Genomic DNA, 16289 nt, shown 5'->3' on the forward strand with positions numbered 1-16289 from the left:
CAGCTCTGCTAAAAGGTGTACCCTGATCCTGGCAGTGCCAGAGATTTACAGCCTGCCAAGTTGTCCGAGAAAACTTTGGATTTGTTACCCAATGTGCAAGAAGCCAATCCAGACACTAGTTTGAGACAGAGTTTTCTTTCAGAACCACGTCAGTCTGGATAAGAGGTGGTTTCCCACAAAGCTAGCACATGGAAAGATTTTCCACACCACAGTTGGTACAATCTTTTATCACTACATTTTCATGTTAGTACAATTCCCTAATTTCTCCTGGGTTCCCTAGGACCCTGGCAAAGGGTCTCCAGGGGTATGCATATGAGGAGCAGCTGAAATCAGTTCAACTGTTCAGCCTGGAGGAGACTGAGGGCAGACCTCAGTGAGGTCTACAACTTCCTCCTGAGGGAAGCAGATAGGCAGTTGCTGATCTCTTCTCTCTGGTGATCAGCAATAGGACCTGAGGGAATGGCTTCAAGCTGCTACAGGAGAGGTCGACGCTGGAGATCAGGAAAAGGTTCTTCACTGGGAGGCTGGTTGGGCACTGGAGCAGGCACCCTAGGGAAGCAGTCACAGCACCGAACCTGCTGGAGTTCAACAAATGTTTGGACACTGCTCCCAGACACATAATCGGATTTTTTTTTATATATATATATATGTATATATTTATTTTTTTTTGGGGGGTGGTCCTTTGGGGACCCAGGAATTGGACTTGATTGTCCTTGTGGGTCCCTTCCAACTTGGGATATTCTATTGGTTCCCTGGATAGATCTTGTCTGAGTACATAAACATACATGTCACACATAGCCAAGAGGGAACAGGGGAGCAGAACTGTTTTGAGATAATGCCTCTAACCTAAAGTGCATTTAAAACAAAAGACCAGTTAGACATAGTGATCTACATGCCTTAGAAAATAAAATACAAGGGGATGCTTCAATGGGCAACCATATGGAAAAGACAGGAATCCTCCTGTTTTAAGTGTGCTTCATTTACAAGATTTTTCAGACAGGGTGGTTTGAGGACTCTGCAGGCAGGCCCACAAGGCCCAGACCCACAAGAGAGGATCCCAAATGCTATCACAATGCACAACCATAGTGGCAACCATAACAGTGCCTCCTCAGGTGTTACAGTATTCAATGCTTTCCACATTGTTGTCTCAAAGCATCTGCTGTGATGATACTGTTCAAGAAATACCCCCACACTCTGCTGCTCTCTTGCACAGAAATTTAAGGTTGCACTTGGCCATAATCCCAGTCTACTCTTCGCTTTTATTAACTGAAGCTATAAATGGCAGGGAAGGCAAACAGGCCTACGTCATTGGTTGTCTGACAGCTTCATCAGCTGTCTTTGTAAATGAATGCCATCCAGGAGTGGACTGCAGTCAGACAAGCACCTCTATAGTCAAGTTGTGAAGATGATGAGGCCTTAGTGGGCTGGCACTTTAGCCTTCAAAAGAGCCCCTTTTAGTCATGCAAGAAGTATCTTGCTCTTCATTCTAGCTGCTCCTGTTTTCTCACTGTCCACCATTCTAGCTGGAAACTGGGGAAAACAAGTCTGTTTTAACTTCCCCAGTAGAGTTGAAGGTACAGGCTGTGACAGAAGACATGCAGGAGTCTTCACATCATCTAGGGCTGCCTGGCTTTGATAAGCCATTCCCATTACTTGCTGAGAATAAATCACCTCATATGGATACAGTTCAGTCAAAATTAAACTGCTTGTTATGATACAGCCTAGTTACATTAAATACAAAGATATACTAGACCACTATAATTGCATCCACATTGCAGGTGGTACAAGTATTTTGCCTTGAACAAATGCCCACTATCAAGACTAACTGATAACATTTAAGTTACAGGCCTTTTTACGTTTGTGAGCTCCATGGAGAGACATTCAGTCAGGGAAACCCTTAATGCCAGTGTGGGAGCTGTAGTTTATTTGTGGGACAGCCTCTGGGAAGGGCCCTAGAGCTCCAAGCTATAAACTAATAAACCATTGCTTCCAGCAGCCTTAAATGCATTATCAAACCTAAGTCTTATCTAATGGGTTTAATGAATGTTTACTTCAATTAGTATACGTACTGTCCTGAAGAAGAAATTAATAGCTTTTTTTTTTTTTTTTTTTATTCCCCTTAAATAATATCTGCCCCATAAGGCTTTACCTTACTTAGCTGCTTTGTAACTTGGCTATACCCCGGCTCCAGGGAAAAGAAGCAGATCATAGAAAAGATTGTCATAGGCTGCCCAGCTGAGGGGGACTTCTAAAACATACATTTCCCTTTGGGGAATTAAGATAGAAACTCGCTGGCTGATGCAATGCTTAGAGTGGAGAAAGAACAATTTTTAAGACCAGAGCTGCTCCACAAGAGAAAACAAGGTAGAATAAAAGATGATGGCTGCACTATAGGTAAGCACACAAACAGGACCCAGTCCTTCAGCACCTACACAACAATAGCAGCAACCAGTTTCATCAGCCACCCAGTAATCATCAGAGAAAGCAAGAGCAAAACCTACCAAGGAAACTTAGTGAGACATCCTGAGAGACAGCCCTACTTGAAACATGATCCCAAAGCTCACCCTGCAAAGTTGAAAGAGAGACCCAGAGCCATAACTACCCACAACCACCTCAAAAGAATGAGCCTCCTAGGCCTACGCTGAAATGGAGGTCGCAGTTGATGAGCAAATAGTGCTGGGTAGAGGGCCAGGTCAGATTGGCTGGGGCAATGAAGGCCTGAGGACACTCAGGACCCTGACTCTTGAAACCCAGCAGGTAAATCCCTTTTCAGTGAGAGCTTAATCTGCAAATTTTGTCTTGATGTAATTATACCTGTTCTAATCAATAGCATTTATTTGTAGTGCAAAGTCATATTCCTTGAGAAACATAGCTCTTTTTTGACCTGGTGGTCAACTATATTGATTGATGTAAGCAGAATCAATCCACACTATGTATAGTATTGCACCAAACATGCATGAGCCTTCAGATGTCAATTAGTTTAATTATTTCCATGTGTTTCTACTTTATATAAACCATTACTGCTATTAACAGTGGTGAAAGATATTGATGTCTAGTGGTAGGAAGTATAACTATCACCAGCCTTGGTGAATATATCTTGCAGGAGTAAGCAGAAACATAAAAAAACAAACATAATTCTCAAAGAGGTAATGTTTCAATGTAATCTCCAAAGTCTTCCTTCTCACCTTTTTTGTTCTTCTAGAGAATTCTGAACTTAGCCAACTATCTAGATGATTCTTGAGAGTTGACCTTTTCCTGGGGATGGTAAATAAAAGTGGTATCTAATGCTTGGTCGTCCTGGCAGTATTTGTGGACCACTAAAGAAAGCCTTTGGATTTTAGAAAATACAGACAAAAAGACAGAAAGAGACTGATAGAAGAGCGGGTCTGTTAGTTTTTAACTGGTGGGAATCTCAACAGAAAGGTTTTGTAGTAAATGTGAGAGGTTAAGGGAACATCCCTATCAAGATAAAAGTCATAGAATGGGAAAATTTAGTTATTATGCATTGATTAGAAGAGAAAAAAAAAAAAAGGCCATTACCTTGTAAATCTTTTCTTTCTGCCTCTCTTCATGAAGACCTGAGTTTGCCAAAATCCTCTTGCTGTGAGCTTTGCTGTATGCAGCAAAATTGCCACTCAGAGGCATTAGACAAGCATATAACATAGGAGGACTCCATAACTTAAGTGTTAAGGCAAGAAGAAAGGTGAAATTATTAAAACTCATTACCTTTTCCAAATTGCTACTTGTCTTTTTGTCATATGCCACTGCTGTAAACCAAAATAATGTAGATTTCAGTGAGGTTTACAACTCAGGTGGGGATTGTTGTATATAACTAAGCACATAAAGCTGAGCATGCTTTCCTGCCTTGTTGTCATTTCTAGAGATATCCAGAAGAGGTCGATGTTTCCTAGCTTTTTGGTTACTCACATTAAACATTTTCAAACGTATGTTTTTGTTTAGTAAATGCTGAGCTGCCTGGAAAGTTTCATCAGAAAGGAAGCAGCAGTATTAACGTGCTTCTTCCTGGGGATTTGAATGTATTTTGTTAGCAGTATAAGGGGAACCAGGGATCAGAGAGACAATATGCAGGCAAATAACTTTGCCGACCACATCATCAGGACTCAAATATTTTTAAATCAACGTTATGGGATTTTAGCTAAATTTTGGTTTTAGAATTGACAGTATTAAGCTGAAATTGTTTTCTGCAAACAGTAAAGCAAAGCTATGAGGACACTGGAGTAGCTCCAGGCATACACAGGAGAAGTGCTAGACCACATCTCTGCTGGCTTCTGATTAGCTTTTCAACTTAAAGCTTTTGAGCACAGCTTTCTCTGATCCCTATGAAGGTCACTGGAATTGCAGCAGTGCAGCTGAGCCTCGTGGTTTCTGGAGTAAAGGATGTTATCAGCATCTGCAGCTGAGGATAGCCTTCTGCTGTACTCTTGCTCCCCAAATGATCAGCAAGATTTGTGTGCCAGTGAGAAGAACATCAGGGCCCCATAGTCAGGAGTGCATCTGCAGGCTTTTTGCATGGCAGTAGGTTTATCTTGAAATGACTCATTTGCTATTCAGAAATGTCGGGGCGGGGGGGGGAAGGAGGATTTTTAGTTCTGCAGAGTTCCCAGAAATCACTAATTATAGCAGTCATTTTGCATTGGGTATTTTACTTCCATCTTAATAGATGTCTGGGGATGTTTCACAGGTTAGAGTAATTAAAAAAAAATCATATTTCATCTGAAGGAAAGGGGAAGTGAATCTTCTGTATTGACCACTGGCAACTCATCATAGAGCCTCAAATCACAGCTGAACATAGTTTAATGAAGATTAAAGCCTATTAAATAAAAAAGGACTGTTTTCATACTTGTGTTAGCTGACTGGCTGAAAGTATTGCAGTTCCAAACATGTGGGCCTAGAGCATCTTTTAAATGACACCTGGGAATCGTGTATAGATAGAAGCACTAGACAGCACCCTACAAACTATGGGTGAATGACAATAGTTAAGGAAGCCTTTGGGGTCTGTAGTCAGCTTGTAGAGCATTACATACAAGAACACCTGAAAGTAAAGGTGACAGGAGAGGTGCAGAGTTAACCACAATGAAGAGGCATGTTGGCTCAGCAGAGAAGCAACTGTATGGTGATGCATTTTTAGATCTGTGCATCTCTGCATGCTAAGTACTATTACCAGCAAATTTCCTTGCTTATTCTGATGGCCACTTGCACAATAATAGCATCTTAGATATCTTCATACACTGTGGGGAAAACAATTTGGTCCATTTAGAACATGTAGATCCAGTCTTGTCACTGCTTCTGGAGGCTTGTGCCCAAAGGTCTGCTCATTCATGCAAGGTAGCAATGCAGGAAAAAGGAATGTGCAAAGCCTGTAATTATTCTCACATGCATATTGCTTCCCAACATATTCTCATGGGTCTTTCAGTTACGCAGTTGTTTTCATTAAGCTCTCTTATTTAAGACAAAATACAGGGTAAACATTTTTGCCCTCCCGCAGTAACCAGCGCCTGCCTAGCCTATCCCCTTGGAACAGGAGCTTGTCAGCAGGATGGCTGTAGTTATTACCATAATACCGGAAATAAGTGTCATTAGGAAAATGCAAATGTATTTTGGTTTCCTTTTCTGTCCCACACTTTTTGCCCCAGTCACAGAGGAGGAATGAGAGCCTTGCTTTCACAAAAACATTCTTTTCACAGCCACGCATTCCTCAGGTTTTTGTATTCCACATTGCAGGCTGGTAAAACCATTTTTTTCTATTTTCATATTTCCCTTGGATGTTTGAAATCCCAGCTCTGGCCTTTCTAGCTAACACATGAAAAGCAGAGGAGATGGCTGCTGCAGATGCCATAGGCTGCAAAACCTGCATCTCTCTTGATTTCTAAGAGAAAGAATCCAAACTGCTTACAGAAAGCTTCACATGATTCAAGCTAAACTCGCTGTTCTCTGAAGCCTCACTCAAGGTTTTGGGGTCTTCAGAACAGCTGCTTTGCTGCTTATGAACATTTTGCTGCAAGTTTGTAAACTGTTCAAGGTACTGGAGCAGGAAGGGGGAGAAAGGTGTAATATAATACTAAATCCAAATCCAAGTCCTAAAGCACGCACGTTGACCAGCTAAAGCCAGCAAGTTTTGGGTGCACGCAGGGTGTTTTGCACACTGTGTCCTGAAGGGAACCCAGAACCCACAAAGCAGCCCTGCGAGGAGCAGGGTTTCTGTCAAATTTCCAGACTGAGAGGAAAGGGGGGACTGGGCAAACACCTGATATGGGCAAAGTGCAGAAGCAGCTTCAGGTCAGGCTTCACAAAAATCAACCCCTGAGTTTAAAACTAAGCTTTGAGCTTTTTTTGTGTACAGATGAAGCATCCCTTTTCTTACGTTCTTATTTCCCTTCTTTAGAAAATCTTTGTTCCCAGGCAGGTTACAGTCTGGGACTAGGGATATGTTTTTTATTTTAACATTCTACTTAAGGTTTGCCAATTAGGTGCTAGCACGGCCTGCAAGAAGACCAGCGTTGCGCTTTAGGAGACGTGCCAGCAGGAAGCTTTTGTTATTCTGACATTAAGATGTCAAGTTTAAGCGCAGTATTTCGAAAATAAATCTAAATAGTGGTGAGTAACGGGCAGATCCACCACACGCTTGTCGGCTCCCTCACGGACCCACCCAACCATGACACCCCGCCCCCGGCCAGCGCCTGTCGGGAGTTGTAGTCCCCGCCGCGGCGGGGAGGGCCTAGGAGGCTCCCGCTGGAACTACGACTCCCAAGATGCCGCGCGGCGGCGCGGGCCGCGGCCATTACAGCTGCCCCCTCCCCAGCTGAAGGGCCCCTCGTCCTCCGCCGCGCTACGGGGACGACGGTGGAGGCCGCGCGGGAGGGGGAGGGCGGCGGGGCCGGGCCGGGCCGGGCCGTACCGTACCGGGCCGGGCCGGGCCGGGCCGGGCCCGCTGTGCTGGCGGGGGCGGTGCTCCCGCCGGCGGCCGGGACTTCCTGTGACGGCCCATTTCCTGCGCGGATGGGGCCGGCGGGGGGCGGTTGCGGCGGGGTCGGCCCCTGACGGGCTCGGTGGCCGCCGGGAGCTCCGCCAGGCAGCGATGCGGGTCCCGTGCCCTGCCGGCAGGCGGCCCCCGCCGTGAGCCGCCCCGCGGGGAGCCGCTGGGCTGCGGCAGGCCGGCCGGCCGGCGCTGCGGGGTGCATGGGGGCGCCCCCCGCCCGCAAAGAGGTACCGCGGGGGGGGGGGCGGCTCTGGCAGCCGGGGGCGGCGGGGCGCCGGGCCGGGCCGTGGGGATAACGTCCGTGTCCCGCCCCCCCCCCCTTTACCCCCACCCCCTGGTTTTGCAGGTGTGACTCCTCCGGAGGACGGCGCTCGGCCCCGCAAGGCCAGCGGCCCCGGAGCCCCGCGGCCGGGCTCCAGGAGCGAAAAATAAAAAAAATAAAAAAAATAAGGAGGGGGCGCGGGACCCTGAGGAGAGCATCGCCCCCCTTCCCAGGCGGCTGCTGCCTCCCGAGAGATGAAGAAGTTTTTCGACTCGCGTCGGGAGCAGGGCGGCTCTGGCCCCGGGTCGGGCACCAGCGGCGGCGGCGGCGGCAGCGGAGGCCCAGGCAGCGGGTACATCGGCAGGGTGTTCAGCATCGGCCGCCACCAGGTGACGGTGGACGAGGTGCTGGCCGAAGGTAGGAGCCCGGTGCCCTCTGCAGAGCGCCCTGCCGCGCCTCTCGGCCCTCCCTCTCTGCCTCGCAGAGCCGGGAAGGCTTCGGCCTTTCCTGGCACCCCACCTCCTCCTCCGTCCTCGTCTCCCCTCGTATTTGATTGTCCTTGACAGGCGTGCGGGCCGGTGGCATCTGCAGCTGGCGTTTCTGGTCTTCCCATGCATAAGTCCTGTGTGCGTTTGCTGGACTTCTAGTTGTTCGTTGTTTGTGTTTTTTTTTTTTGTTTGTTTGTTTTTGTTTGTTTGTTTGTTTTTTAATGCTTTAGGAACTGCAGAGACTTCAGGAGTTAATGGTTTCCCACCTTGAAACTGTGAGGCTTTTTTTTTTTTTTCCCCAAGTCTCTGGTGGAGAACAAGGTACTGTAAGTAAAGCAGTGGTCTTCCCTTTAACTTTCTTCAACCAAGCCCCTTCATTCCTACCTTAAGCAGGTAGGAAAAATACCCTGGAGTAAATTCCTTGTATATATTTGGCAAGCGCATACGTTGAGTAGAGCTAGCTGTGATCTGGGATGAGGGATTGCTGTTCGTGTGGGGTTTCTGTAGGGGAAATGGTAATCCCAACTGCATTTAAAAAAAAAAAAAATTACAGAACTAAAAACGAATAGTATGAATTATAAAACTCTTACGTGCACAGTCCTTGCTGTGCAACAAGCTGGTGGTATTATTAATATTTGTTTATTTGTAATCAGCACTACTGCTTTAACTGTCATTTTACATTTAATTTGTTTGGACTACAGGGAATCTTATTAATGTCTCTGGCTGGTAACCTTAGCCTCGACCTTCAGAAAAATGTTGGCCTCTGTAGACCTGCTCCTGGTCCATCTATTGTACAGCATCCTTTGCAATTTCACTCAAAACCTGTTTTGTTTTGATCTTGTAATTGTGAAGGAGAGGGTAGCTGTTCTATGAGAGCTGAGTGGGAGGACTTGTGTTGGCTTTTACAGAAAGAACTCTAAAATGGAAAAGGAACTCAATGTATGCTGTATGTGTTCAGGTTTGTGAAAAAGTCACCTCGGTGTAGAAGGAAATAGATCTGTAACTGTCTTTTAGGTAGGTTTTGATGCATGCTGAGCTGAGGGGAGCATCAAAAACAGCCCTTCAATGAATAATTACAGTGATTTATTTTTTTTTTCCTGACTTGAAATTTGCAATATGGATTTACCTTGGCTGATACTTGTAAGGCCTTAGGAGTTTAGGAGCTAGACAAGCTAAACCTGAGATGCTCTCAGTCTGTGTTGTTTCTTTTTTTTTTTTTCTTTTTTTAATGCAGTCTGGCCTTATCCTGATAACATGGGAAAGCGGAGACTTTTTTTTTTTTTTGCTGATGAATAATCTGTTGGCAGGTTCTGCCTGGGTGCTGATGGCACCAGGAGGTGTCTGTGTATGTCACTGGGCTCTCTCCTGCCTGGCACGCCCAAGCCACAGCCAGCAGAGGTGCTGGGAGGGTGGCACAGATTTTGTGGGCAAAGGGCTGCGGTGTGGATGTGCCAGCCCTCTGTGCCTGCGAGGGCTTCTTGCTGTGACTCCTGTGGACCTGCCTGGCCTCTGGGATAGAGCATGGCCTAGCGTTGACTACAGCAACTGGATCTGCTTGTGCGCGCTGAACAAGGAGCAGCAGTCCTGTAAAATGGATGTTAAGTTCTCCTTTCCTGACCATGCTATAAGGCAAAAGACTCTGTGAAATGTGCTAAGCAGTTATTTTCCTCGCAGTGAGACTCCTGGTACAGGCAGTCCAAAATCCCTTTGAGTGGTGAATGAAGCCTCCAAGGAGACAAGAGCAAGGTGACTAATAGGTTTGCAGGTTGTCACCTTTTGAAGGAAATGGAGGGGCAAGTTCCATTTCCTTCATAGGTTATCTCAGGAGTCAACATGGGTTGTAAGTGCTGTAGCTTTGCATACCTCTTGCCTTATGGTATAGCTGTCTGTGTTCCCCAAGTGCTTGTTAAAAAAGAGAAGGAAAAAATAACTTTCATTGACTCAGCTAGAGATCCAGGGATCTCTCACACAACCAGGCCCCTGGACTGTTGAGGCCTGTATCCTTGGTTGGAAAACTGTTCTGTATGTGCAGTGAATTCTGGTGGTTCAGCAGGATTGAAAAGGCAACTTGTGAGGTCTTGGCTATTTCTGCTAAAAGGAAAAGTCTCTTGGGAAGCACTTCCAAGGAGGAGTGTACTACCTGGGAAAGACATATCCTTCATCACTGGTGTTTTAGAAGGGAGAGGATGGGCCTGTGTTCTGGTGCAGTGTGTGAAGTATAGAGAGTAAATGAGATGTAGAAATGGATTAAAAGAAGGATTCTATGACATAGTGATGGATGGTATGGGGGAGAGCAAGTAACAAGCTAATGAACTGGCTGAATCAGAACTTTCGGAATGAAAGTGTTGGTATTTACCTCAATATGTCAAAGCTGTGACCAGTCGTCCTCAATTGTGCTGAGCAATCCTGCTGAAGAAGACTGCTCCCAGGCCCAGGATGGGCGTCTTAATGCAGGCACTGTGATGTGTGCCAGATGACAGATGTCTCCATGTGTTCGTAGTCTCTTGCGTAGATTCCTCAAAATATCCGATGCAGTTAGGTGCACCCACCCCACCCCTTAAAATAGTTGTCTGGATGCTTGCTTTCCTGGGTGGTGAGGAACAACTCAAGGACCTTCCTTCTGGAAGGAACTGGATGAGAATAATATAAAAGGAACTTGAGCAATTGTTTGTTGTGTTATAATACTATCTATCTATATAAACTCTCTTGCAGTGCATTGCAGTAGGTGATTCTTGGTTGAGTCTCTGTAGTTGTATTCCTTTAATCCACATAATAGTATGAATAATCTCTTGAAAAATTACTGCCAAAGTTTTTATGAGGATTAACTGCTGTGGGAGGTCAGTACTAGCTGGCCTTGGAGATCTGCAAGGCCGTGGTTAAAGGCAATAGACAACATAAGCATGGTGCTTCAGAGGAGCTGAAGGGGTTATTACTGATTTTAATGTGACTTGTGTTTCACCCAGACCTGAGGCGAATGCCCAGGAGGCGTTTGAGTATGTGGGTGCATCAGGCTACTATCTTGCTGTTTTCTTTATGAAAAGAATCCAGAACATTGTGATCATGTTGGTTTCTGCTTTTTGTTTCTGCCTGTGTTTAAAAAACAAAACAAAAAACAGCACACTGGAGCTAGGAGGAGGAGTGTGTCTATAATGAGTGGGGACCAGGGCAGTGGAAACATTTAAAAGGATGTCAGAGATCAGAAATCTAGGAGTCTGTGGGATGTGCACATGTGGCAGGAGTACCATAAGCCATGTATGCTTATCTGAGCCTAAACGAGTGCAGTGGAGATTGAGTGTCCTGTTTTGGGGGTCTGTGTTCTTGCATTGCTTTGCATACCTGTAAGATTGTAGCAGAGTGCTGAATTGATCCAAGGTATGTAAGCATTGACAGATTTTTTTTTTATTTTTTTTTTCAGATACTTGTGAGTGTGTGCTGCTAGCTAATGTATGTTTCAAAGCATTCAGTGGTGGATACTACAAACCAATGTAAAATAAATTTGTCAGCTGTATTTTTTACTTTGTTTTAAAGAAATTATGAAGGTTTCATTGTGGCCTGATTTAGCAGGTCTGGAGACCGAAGTGTGCATGAAGAGCTTGGTAAGGCTGTGAATGCATGAGCTATGTCTGATGGGGGAAGGTGATCCCAGGAGCTGCCTATTTTGTGTGCTTGGGCTAACTGCAGAGGGCTTCTGCTGGCTGCTGCCTGCCTTACACCCAGTACACCCTTTCCCTGAACTTCTTGTGGTGTGCATCATAACATAACATGAAGTCAGTGACATCCTTTAAAATTACATGTGAACTTCTTCTGAAATAACTTCGACTTTCAAACAAGCTCCATCCAAGAAAAATTTTGCAAATTTATGTGAGCCTCAACCCAATTCCTCTGTGGTTGGGTTCAAGGCATCACTTGCGAAGTGTGTTTTGTCAGTTACTGCTTTCTATTTTCTGCCAAGTGCCAACTACTAGTCAGCTGACCACTGACATTTGGATTAGGAATTAACTATTCTATTCATATTACTCTCTTGGAATGGGATGCTTTGTTTTCCCTTGCTCTTCCTGTATACCTCATGAAGCAGGGCATGTATGCTGTGCTCTGCACTGGTAGATATGGTGTTGGTCCTGCTATCTCCTAGTAATTTTTTTATTTTTTTATTTTTTTTGAGAGAGAGCAAGCCAGGCAAACTGATGAAGAATCCAAAGTGAGTTGCTGGGTAAATATCAAGGTATCCCAAGTGCTTTGGTGCTTTATCAGCACAGCTTTTGCTAGGGGCGGAGTGCGTGCTATGTCCTTAGCTTTAACCAGGAAGAAAAAGAAAGTGAGTGGATTTAACTGTGTAAAAAGTTGTACAGCCTAGAAACTTGCATTGTCTGTGTTCATTTCTAGGTTTTATGCAACACACCTGTGAAAGGGTCTGGGATTATATACAGGGATGGCTAGTGTCTTAGATAGCAGCTCTATTAACTAAAATCATGTGTACTGGCTGTGTTAGACCAGCACAGTTACGGGAGTCAGGTTTCCTTCAGTCTTCTTCTCTGGAAGGTTTTCCGTGGAAAAAAATGAGTTTCTAATTGAAGGTTTCCTGCAACAGCCTTATGAGATGGTCAAATAGGGGACAGCTTAGATTTGGGGTTCTGGTGGGGTGAAAATAAAAGCTTAAACTATGCAACTGGGATCTTGCAGAAGAGTTCTGGTAGCTGTATCTGAAGTGGCTACTAACCTCTGCTCGCAACCCCAGCAGTGATAGTTTGGATCCAAGAAGAATAGGTACTCCCATAATGTTTTTATTATGTACAGGCCTTCTTCCCTTTTGTCCTGGAGCCATCGATAGTTGAAGAGAGCAGGTGGTAGGTTATAAATGTGCTGAAGACAAGCTGGAATCCACTTTGGGTTTAGCACTTGCTGCCTTTCAAGCTCACACACCTGCATTAATCATCCCTAATAGGGGGCAGAACTGATTAGGTGCTGCATGCTTGTGTTAAGAATGGAAGCTGCTTCCTTTGAAGATTTTTTTTTTTCAGTGAAAACGAAGCATCAGAGAGATTGTACCCATTGGAACAGCAGCTTGCCAGCTGCAGGACTTGCTGCTGCTCTTCTGGAAAGCCACAACAGATTTGGCTGGGTTTATACTGTTTACTTGTGTTTCCCATGTGGAAGGGAACAGGAAGTCTCTGAGGAGAAACATGTCATAAGCAAGCTGGGTTTATAGAACTCTCTTTTGATAGTGAGGGGTAACTGAAGAAATAAGTTTCCTGGGAAAGGATTCCTCCATTCCTCATTCTTGGATGGGGGTAAGAGAGGGATGTCTCTGTGGCAATAAGATATTAGATCAAATCCTGGCTGCTGTACTTCTTTGGTAATAGGAACAATGCTGCCAGCAATTTAGAAGTACAAGGAAGAGAGGTGGAAAGGCCTAACTGCAACACAGTTGCAAGGTATTTTCTCTCATTTCTGGATTTCTGTCATTATGGCAACTTTCCTTTTTTCCTCTTGTGGGAGGTACAGGAATTGCTGCTTAGTGAAGTGAAGGTTATTGATAGCTGTCTATAATACGATGCAGTAGAACGAATGGTAGAATCACATAGAACGATTGCTTGGAAGGGACCTTGCAAACCATCTAGTTCCAACCTCCCAGCCATCGGCAGGGATGTCACCCGCTAGATAAGTTGCCCAAGGCCTTCTACAACCTGGCCTCCAACACCTCCAGTGATGGGGCATCCCCAGCTCCTCTGGGCAGCCTGTTCCAGTGCTTCACCACTTTCTGAGTGAAGAGTTTCTTCCTTATGTCCGATCAAGATCTTCCCTCTTTTAGTTTAAATCCATCCCCCCTTGTCCTGTCAATGTCTGCCCAAGCAAAAAATGAAAGCAGAGGAGAGCTGCCGCAGCTCCTCTAATATTAGGATCTCTTGTCACACTGTTGCCAAAGTATCTGAGCTCTGGCACAGCCTTCAAAAATGTCCTTCCATTCCTTTCAGGGCTGCTGGGAAGTATTATACTGAGATATGAAGGTGAAGCAATGCAGAGTATGCGTGGCCAAGTCAGGAACTGATCTCTGGCCTTCCAGATTGAGTGCTTTAATTGCAGTCTGTGTTTTCTCTCAAGTGCTGCCTCTGTCTGTTTTCGATGGGTGTGCTCTTGGCACATGTGATTTGGGCATAAATTTATGCTTGCTCTGTGGCAGAACCCATACTGACATCAGGACCCCAGGCCATGTGTCACAGGATTCGATTAAAGACTTTTTTGGAACAGAGTCTCATTGCATCTGGTTTGCTTCATGACTTTGCAGAAACAAATTACGTACCAGTGATGGGTGATCTCATAGATTAAAATAAACAAACAAACAAACAAAAAAGCCACCAGCAGCTGGGTTCCCTGAGCAGAGACTTTGCATACCTAAATATCCACCTTAGTGTTGAGCCAGATGCTGGTGCTATGAAGAGGACAGGTAGATCTGTTTTTGATTTTTTTGCTGTTAGGAACACGCAGATTTTATCTCTTATTTGATGTTCGTAGGGCTGCAAAAAGGAAGAGACACCAAAATCTGCCTGTGTGCATTTAAAAATGCCATCTAGCATGCTACTCTGGAAGGTGTGATAGTAAAATAAACGGTTTTATGAAGGTATATAAATGCACAGCTGTTATTCAGACCCTGAAACTTTAGCTTGTCTGCTTTACTTCTGTGAGATAAGCGAGTCTTGCAAAGTTGACGTCCGCTTTGCTGCACAACTCAAATGATGGCAGTAAAATAAAGTCAAAGCTTGTCCCTTAAAGAAGTGCAGAATGCCCTGTGCAAAGTGTGACATGGCGTGGTGTGTACAGGTGTTCCCTGAATGTCAGCTGATGTTCAAAGTGTCAGGATGAGCAAAATGAACCTTTGGTTTGATATGGTGTACCCATTTTGGTGGCTTTATTGCCATCCTGGCTTGCATATGGAAGCTGTTAAGATGTGGGAATGAGAGTGATATCAATCTCAGGCTTTTGAAGTGTAATACTTAAAAATGAACAGAAGTAATGAGGGCTTGTGAGAATAAGGGCTTGCCCAGAGGAGGGCTACTAAGATGATGAGAGGACTGGAGCACCTGTTGTATGAGGACAGGCTGAGAGAACTGGGCCTGTTTAGCCTGGAAAAGAGAAGGTGCGGGGAGACCTCATCAATGTATATACGTATCTGAGGGGAGGGTGTTGAGAGAGCGGAACTGGTCTCTTTTCAGTTGTGCCCAGCGACAGGACGAGAGGCAACAGGCACAAACTGAAGCACAGGAGGTTCCAGCTCAGTATGAGAGGGCACTTCTTTACTGGGACAGTGCTCTGGGACAGGCTGCCCAGAGAGGCTGTGGAGTCTCCTTCTCTGGAGACATTCAAAACCTGCCTGGATGCCATCCTGTGCAATGTGCTCTAGATGATCCTGCCGGCAGGGGGGTTGGACTAGTTGATCTTCAGAGGTCCCTTCCAACCTTGGCTGTTCTGTGCTTCTGAGAAGCGCATGAAGGTACGGGCCTATTGCTTCATGTGCCTTCACTGCGTGGCCTACCTGCAAAGTCAGTGATGCTTTAGTTACCTGTCATGACCCTCTGAAGGATTAATTGCCTCTGACTTGTAAAATACTTCAGTAATAAAGACTTCATACATTGTTTTGTTGCTGCTTTAAAGGAGTGGGGGGAATGGATAGGAAATCCCTGCCTTATAACTGCAGTGCCTTCATGTGAAGGCTTTTGTGGCTGCTGTTGACTCTGGGGCTGTGGCCTGATAACTCTCCTCATGATCTGTGGCAGGAAGTATTTAATACCAGGGAACGTGTAAGTCAGTATATCTTTCACAAAGTTACTAAATACCCTTTTAAGTTATGAGAAGCATATGGGAAAGCATGTATGTGTGCTGTGGTGGTTCTACCTGCTTTCCACCACAACCTCTCTCTCAATCTCCCTCCTGGAAGGGAAAGTGGGAGAAAATATGTTGGAGAGGGCTCTAGGGTTGAGATAAGGACGGGGAGAGCATTCCAGAATTATCATCACAGGCAAAACAAACTCAGCATAGGAAAATTAATAAAATTTATTACTTATTACTAACAAGCTACAGCAGTGAGAAATTACAAGCAAACTAAAAACACCTTCTCCCCATCCACCATCTTCTATGTCCTCCCCCTGAGCAGTGCAGGGGAACAGGGACGGGGGGCTGTGGTCCGTTCCTAACACTTCATCTTTGCTGTTCCTTCTGGGTCACTCTCTGCCCCTGTTCCAAACTGGAGTCTGTCCCACAGGTTACAGTCCTTCCCAAACTGATCCTGTGCAGGCTTTCTACAGGCAACAGCTCTTCAAAAACTGATCCAAATAGAGGTCTGTGCCACAGGGTCCATCCATCAGGAGCACACTGCTCCAACCTGGGTCCCCCATGGGCAGCAGTTCCTGCTGGGTCACCTGTGTGGTCTCCTGTCTACAGCATGCAGTCCATCCTAGGGACTGCTCCTGTGGGGGTTCTCCCCAGGCCGCAGCTTCCTTCGGGGCACGCCCACCTGCTCCGCTGTGGGCTCCTCCACGGGCTGCAGTGT

The 16289-nt window shown here is 45.6% G+C and overlaps 1 protein-coding gene and 1 long non-coding RNA gene across 10 annotated transcripts in view; one reads left to right on the forward strand and one right to left on the reverse strand.

Annotated features, from left to right (window-relative positions):
• Positions 1-211: 211 nt before the first annotated feature.
• LOC311424485 lies at positions 212-3615 on the reverse strand. Its single transcript, XR_014686109.1, has 2 exons — positions 3541-3615; positions 212-575 (listed from the first exon to the last, which is right to left on the reverse strand). It is a non-coding gene; the product is annotated as an uncharacterized lncRNA (long non-coding RNA).
• A 3345-nt stretch (positions 3616-6960) lies between these two features.
• Positions 6961-16289, forward strand: part of AAK1 (AP2 associated kinase 1) — an 89408-nt gene continuing 80079 nt past the window's right edge. Inside the window, exons 1-2 of one of the 9 annotated variants that reach the window (XM_084499688.1) lie at positions 6961-7224; positions 7344-7676. In XM_084499688.1, coding sequence (XP_084355814.1) covers positions 7514-7676 — 163 coding nt within the window. In that variant the 5' untranslated portion in view covers positions 6961-7224; positions 7344-7513. The remainder of the gene's footprint in view (positions 7225-7343; positions 7677-16289) is intronic. The other 8 variants (XM_084499689.1, XM_084499690.1, XM_084499691.1 and 5 more) reach the window with 8 other exon arrangements.

The sequence above is a fragment of the Aythya ferina genome, assembly GCF_964211825.1.
Source record: "Aythya ferina genome assembly, chromosome: 27".
NCBI lineage: Eukaryota > Metazoa > Chordata > Aves > Anseriformes > Anatidae > Aythya > Aythya ferina.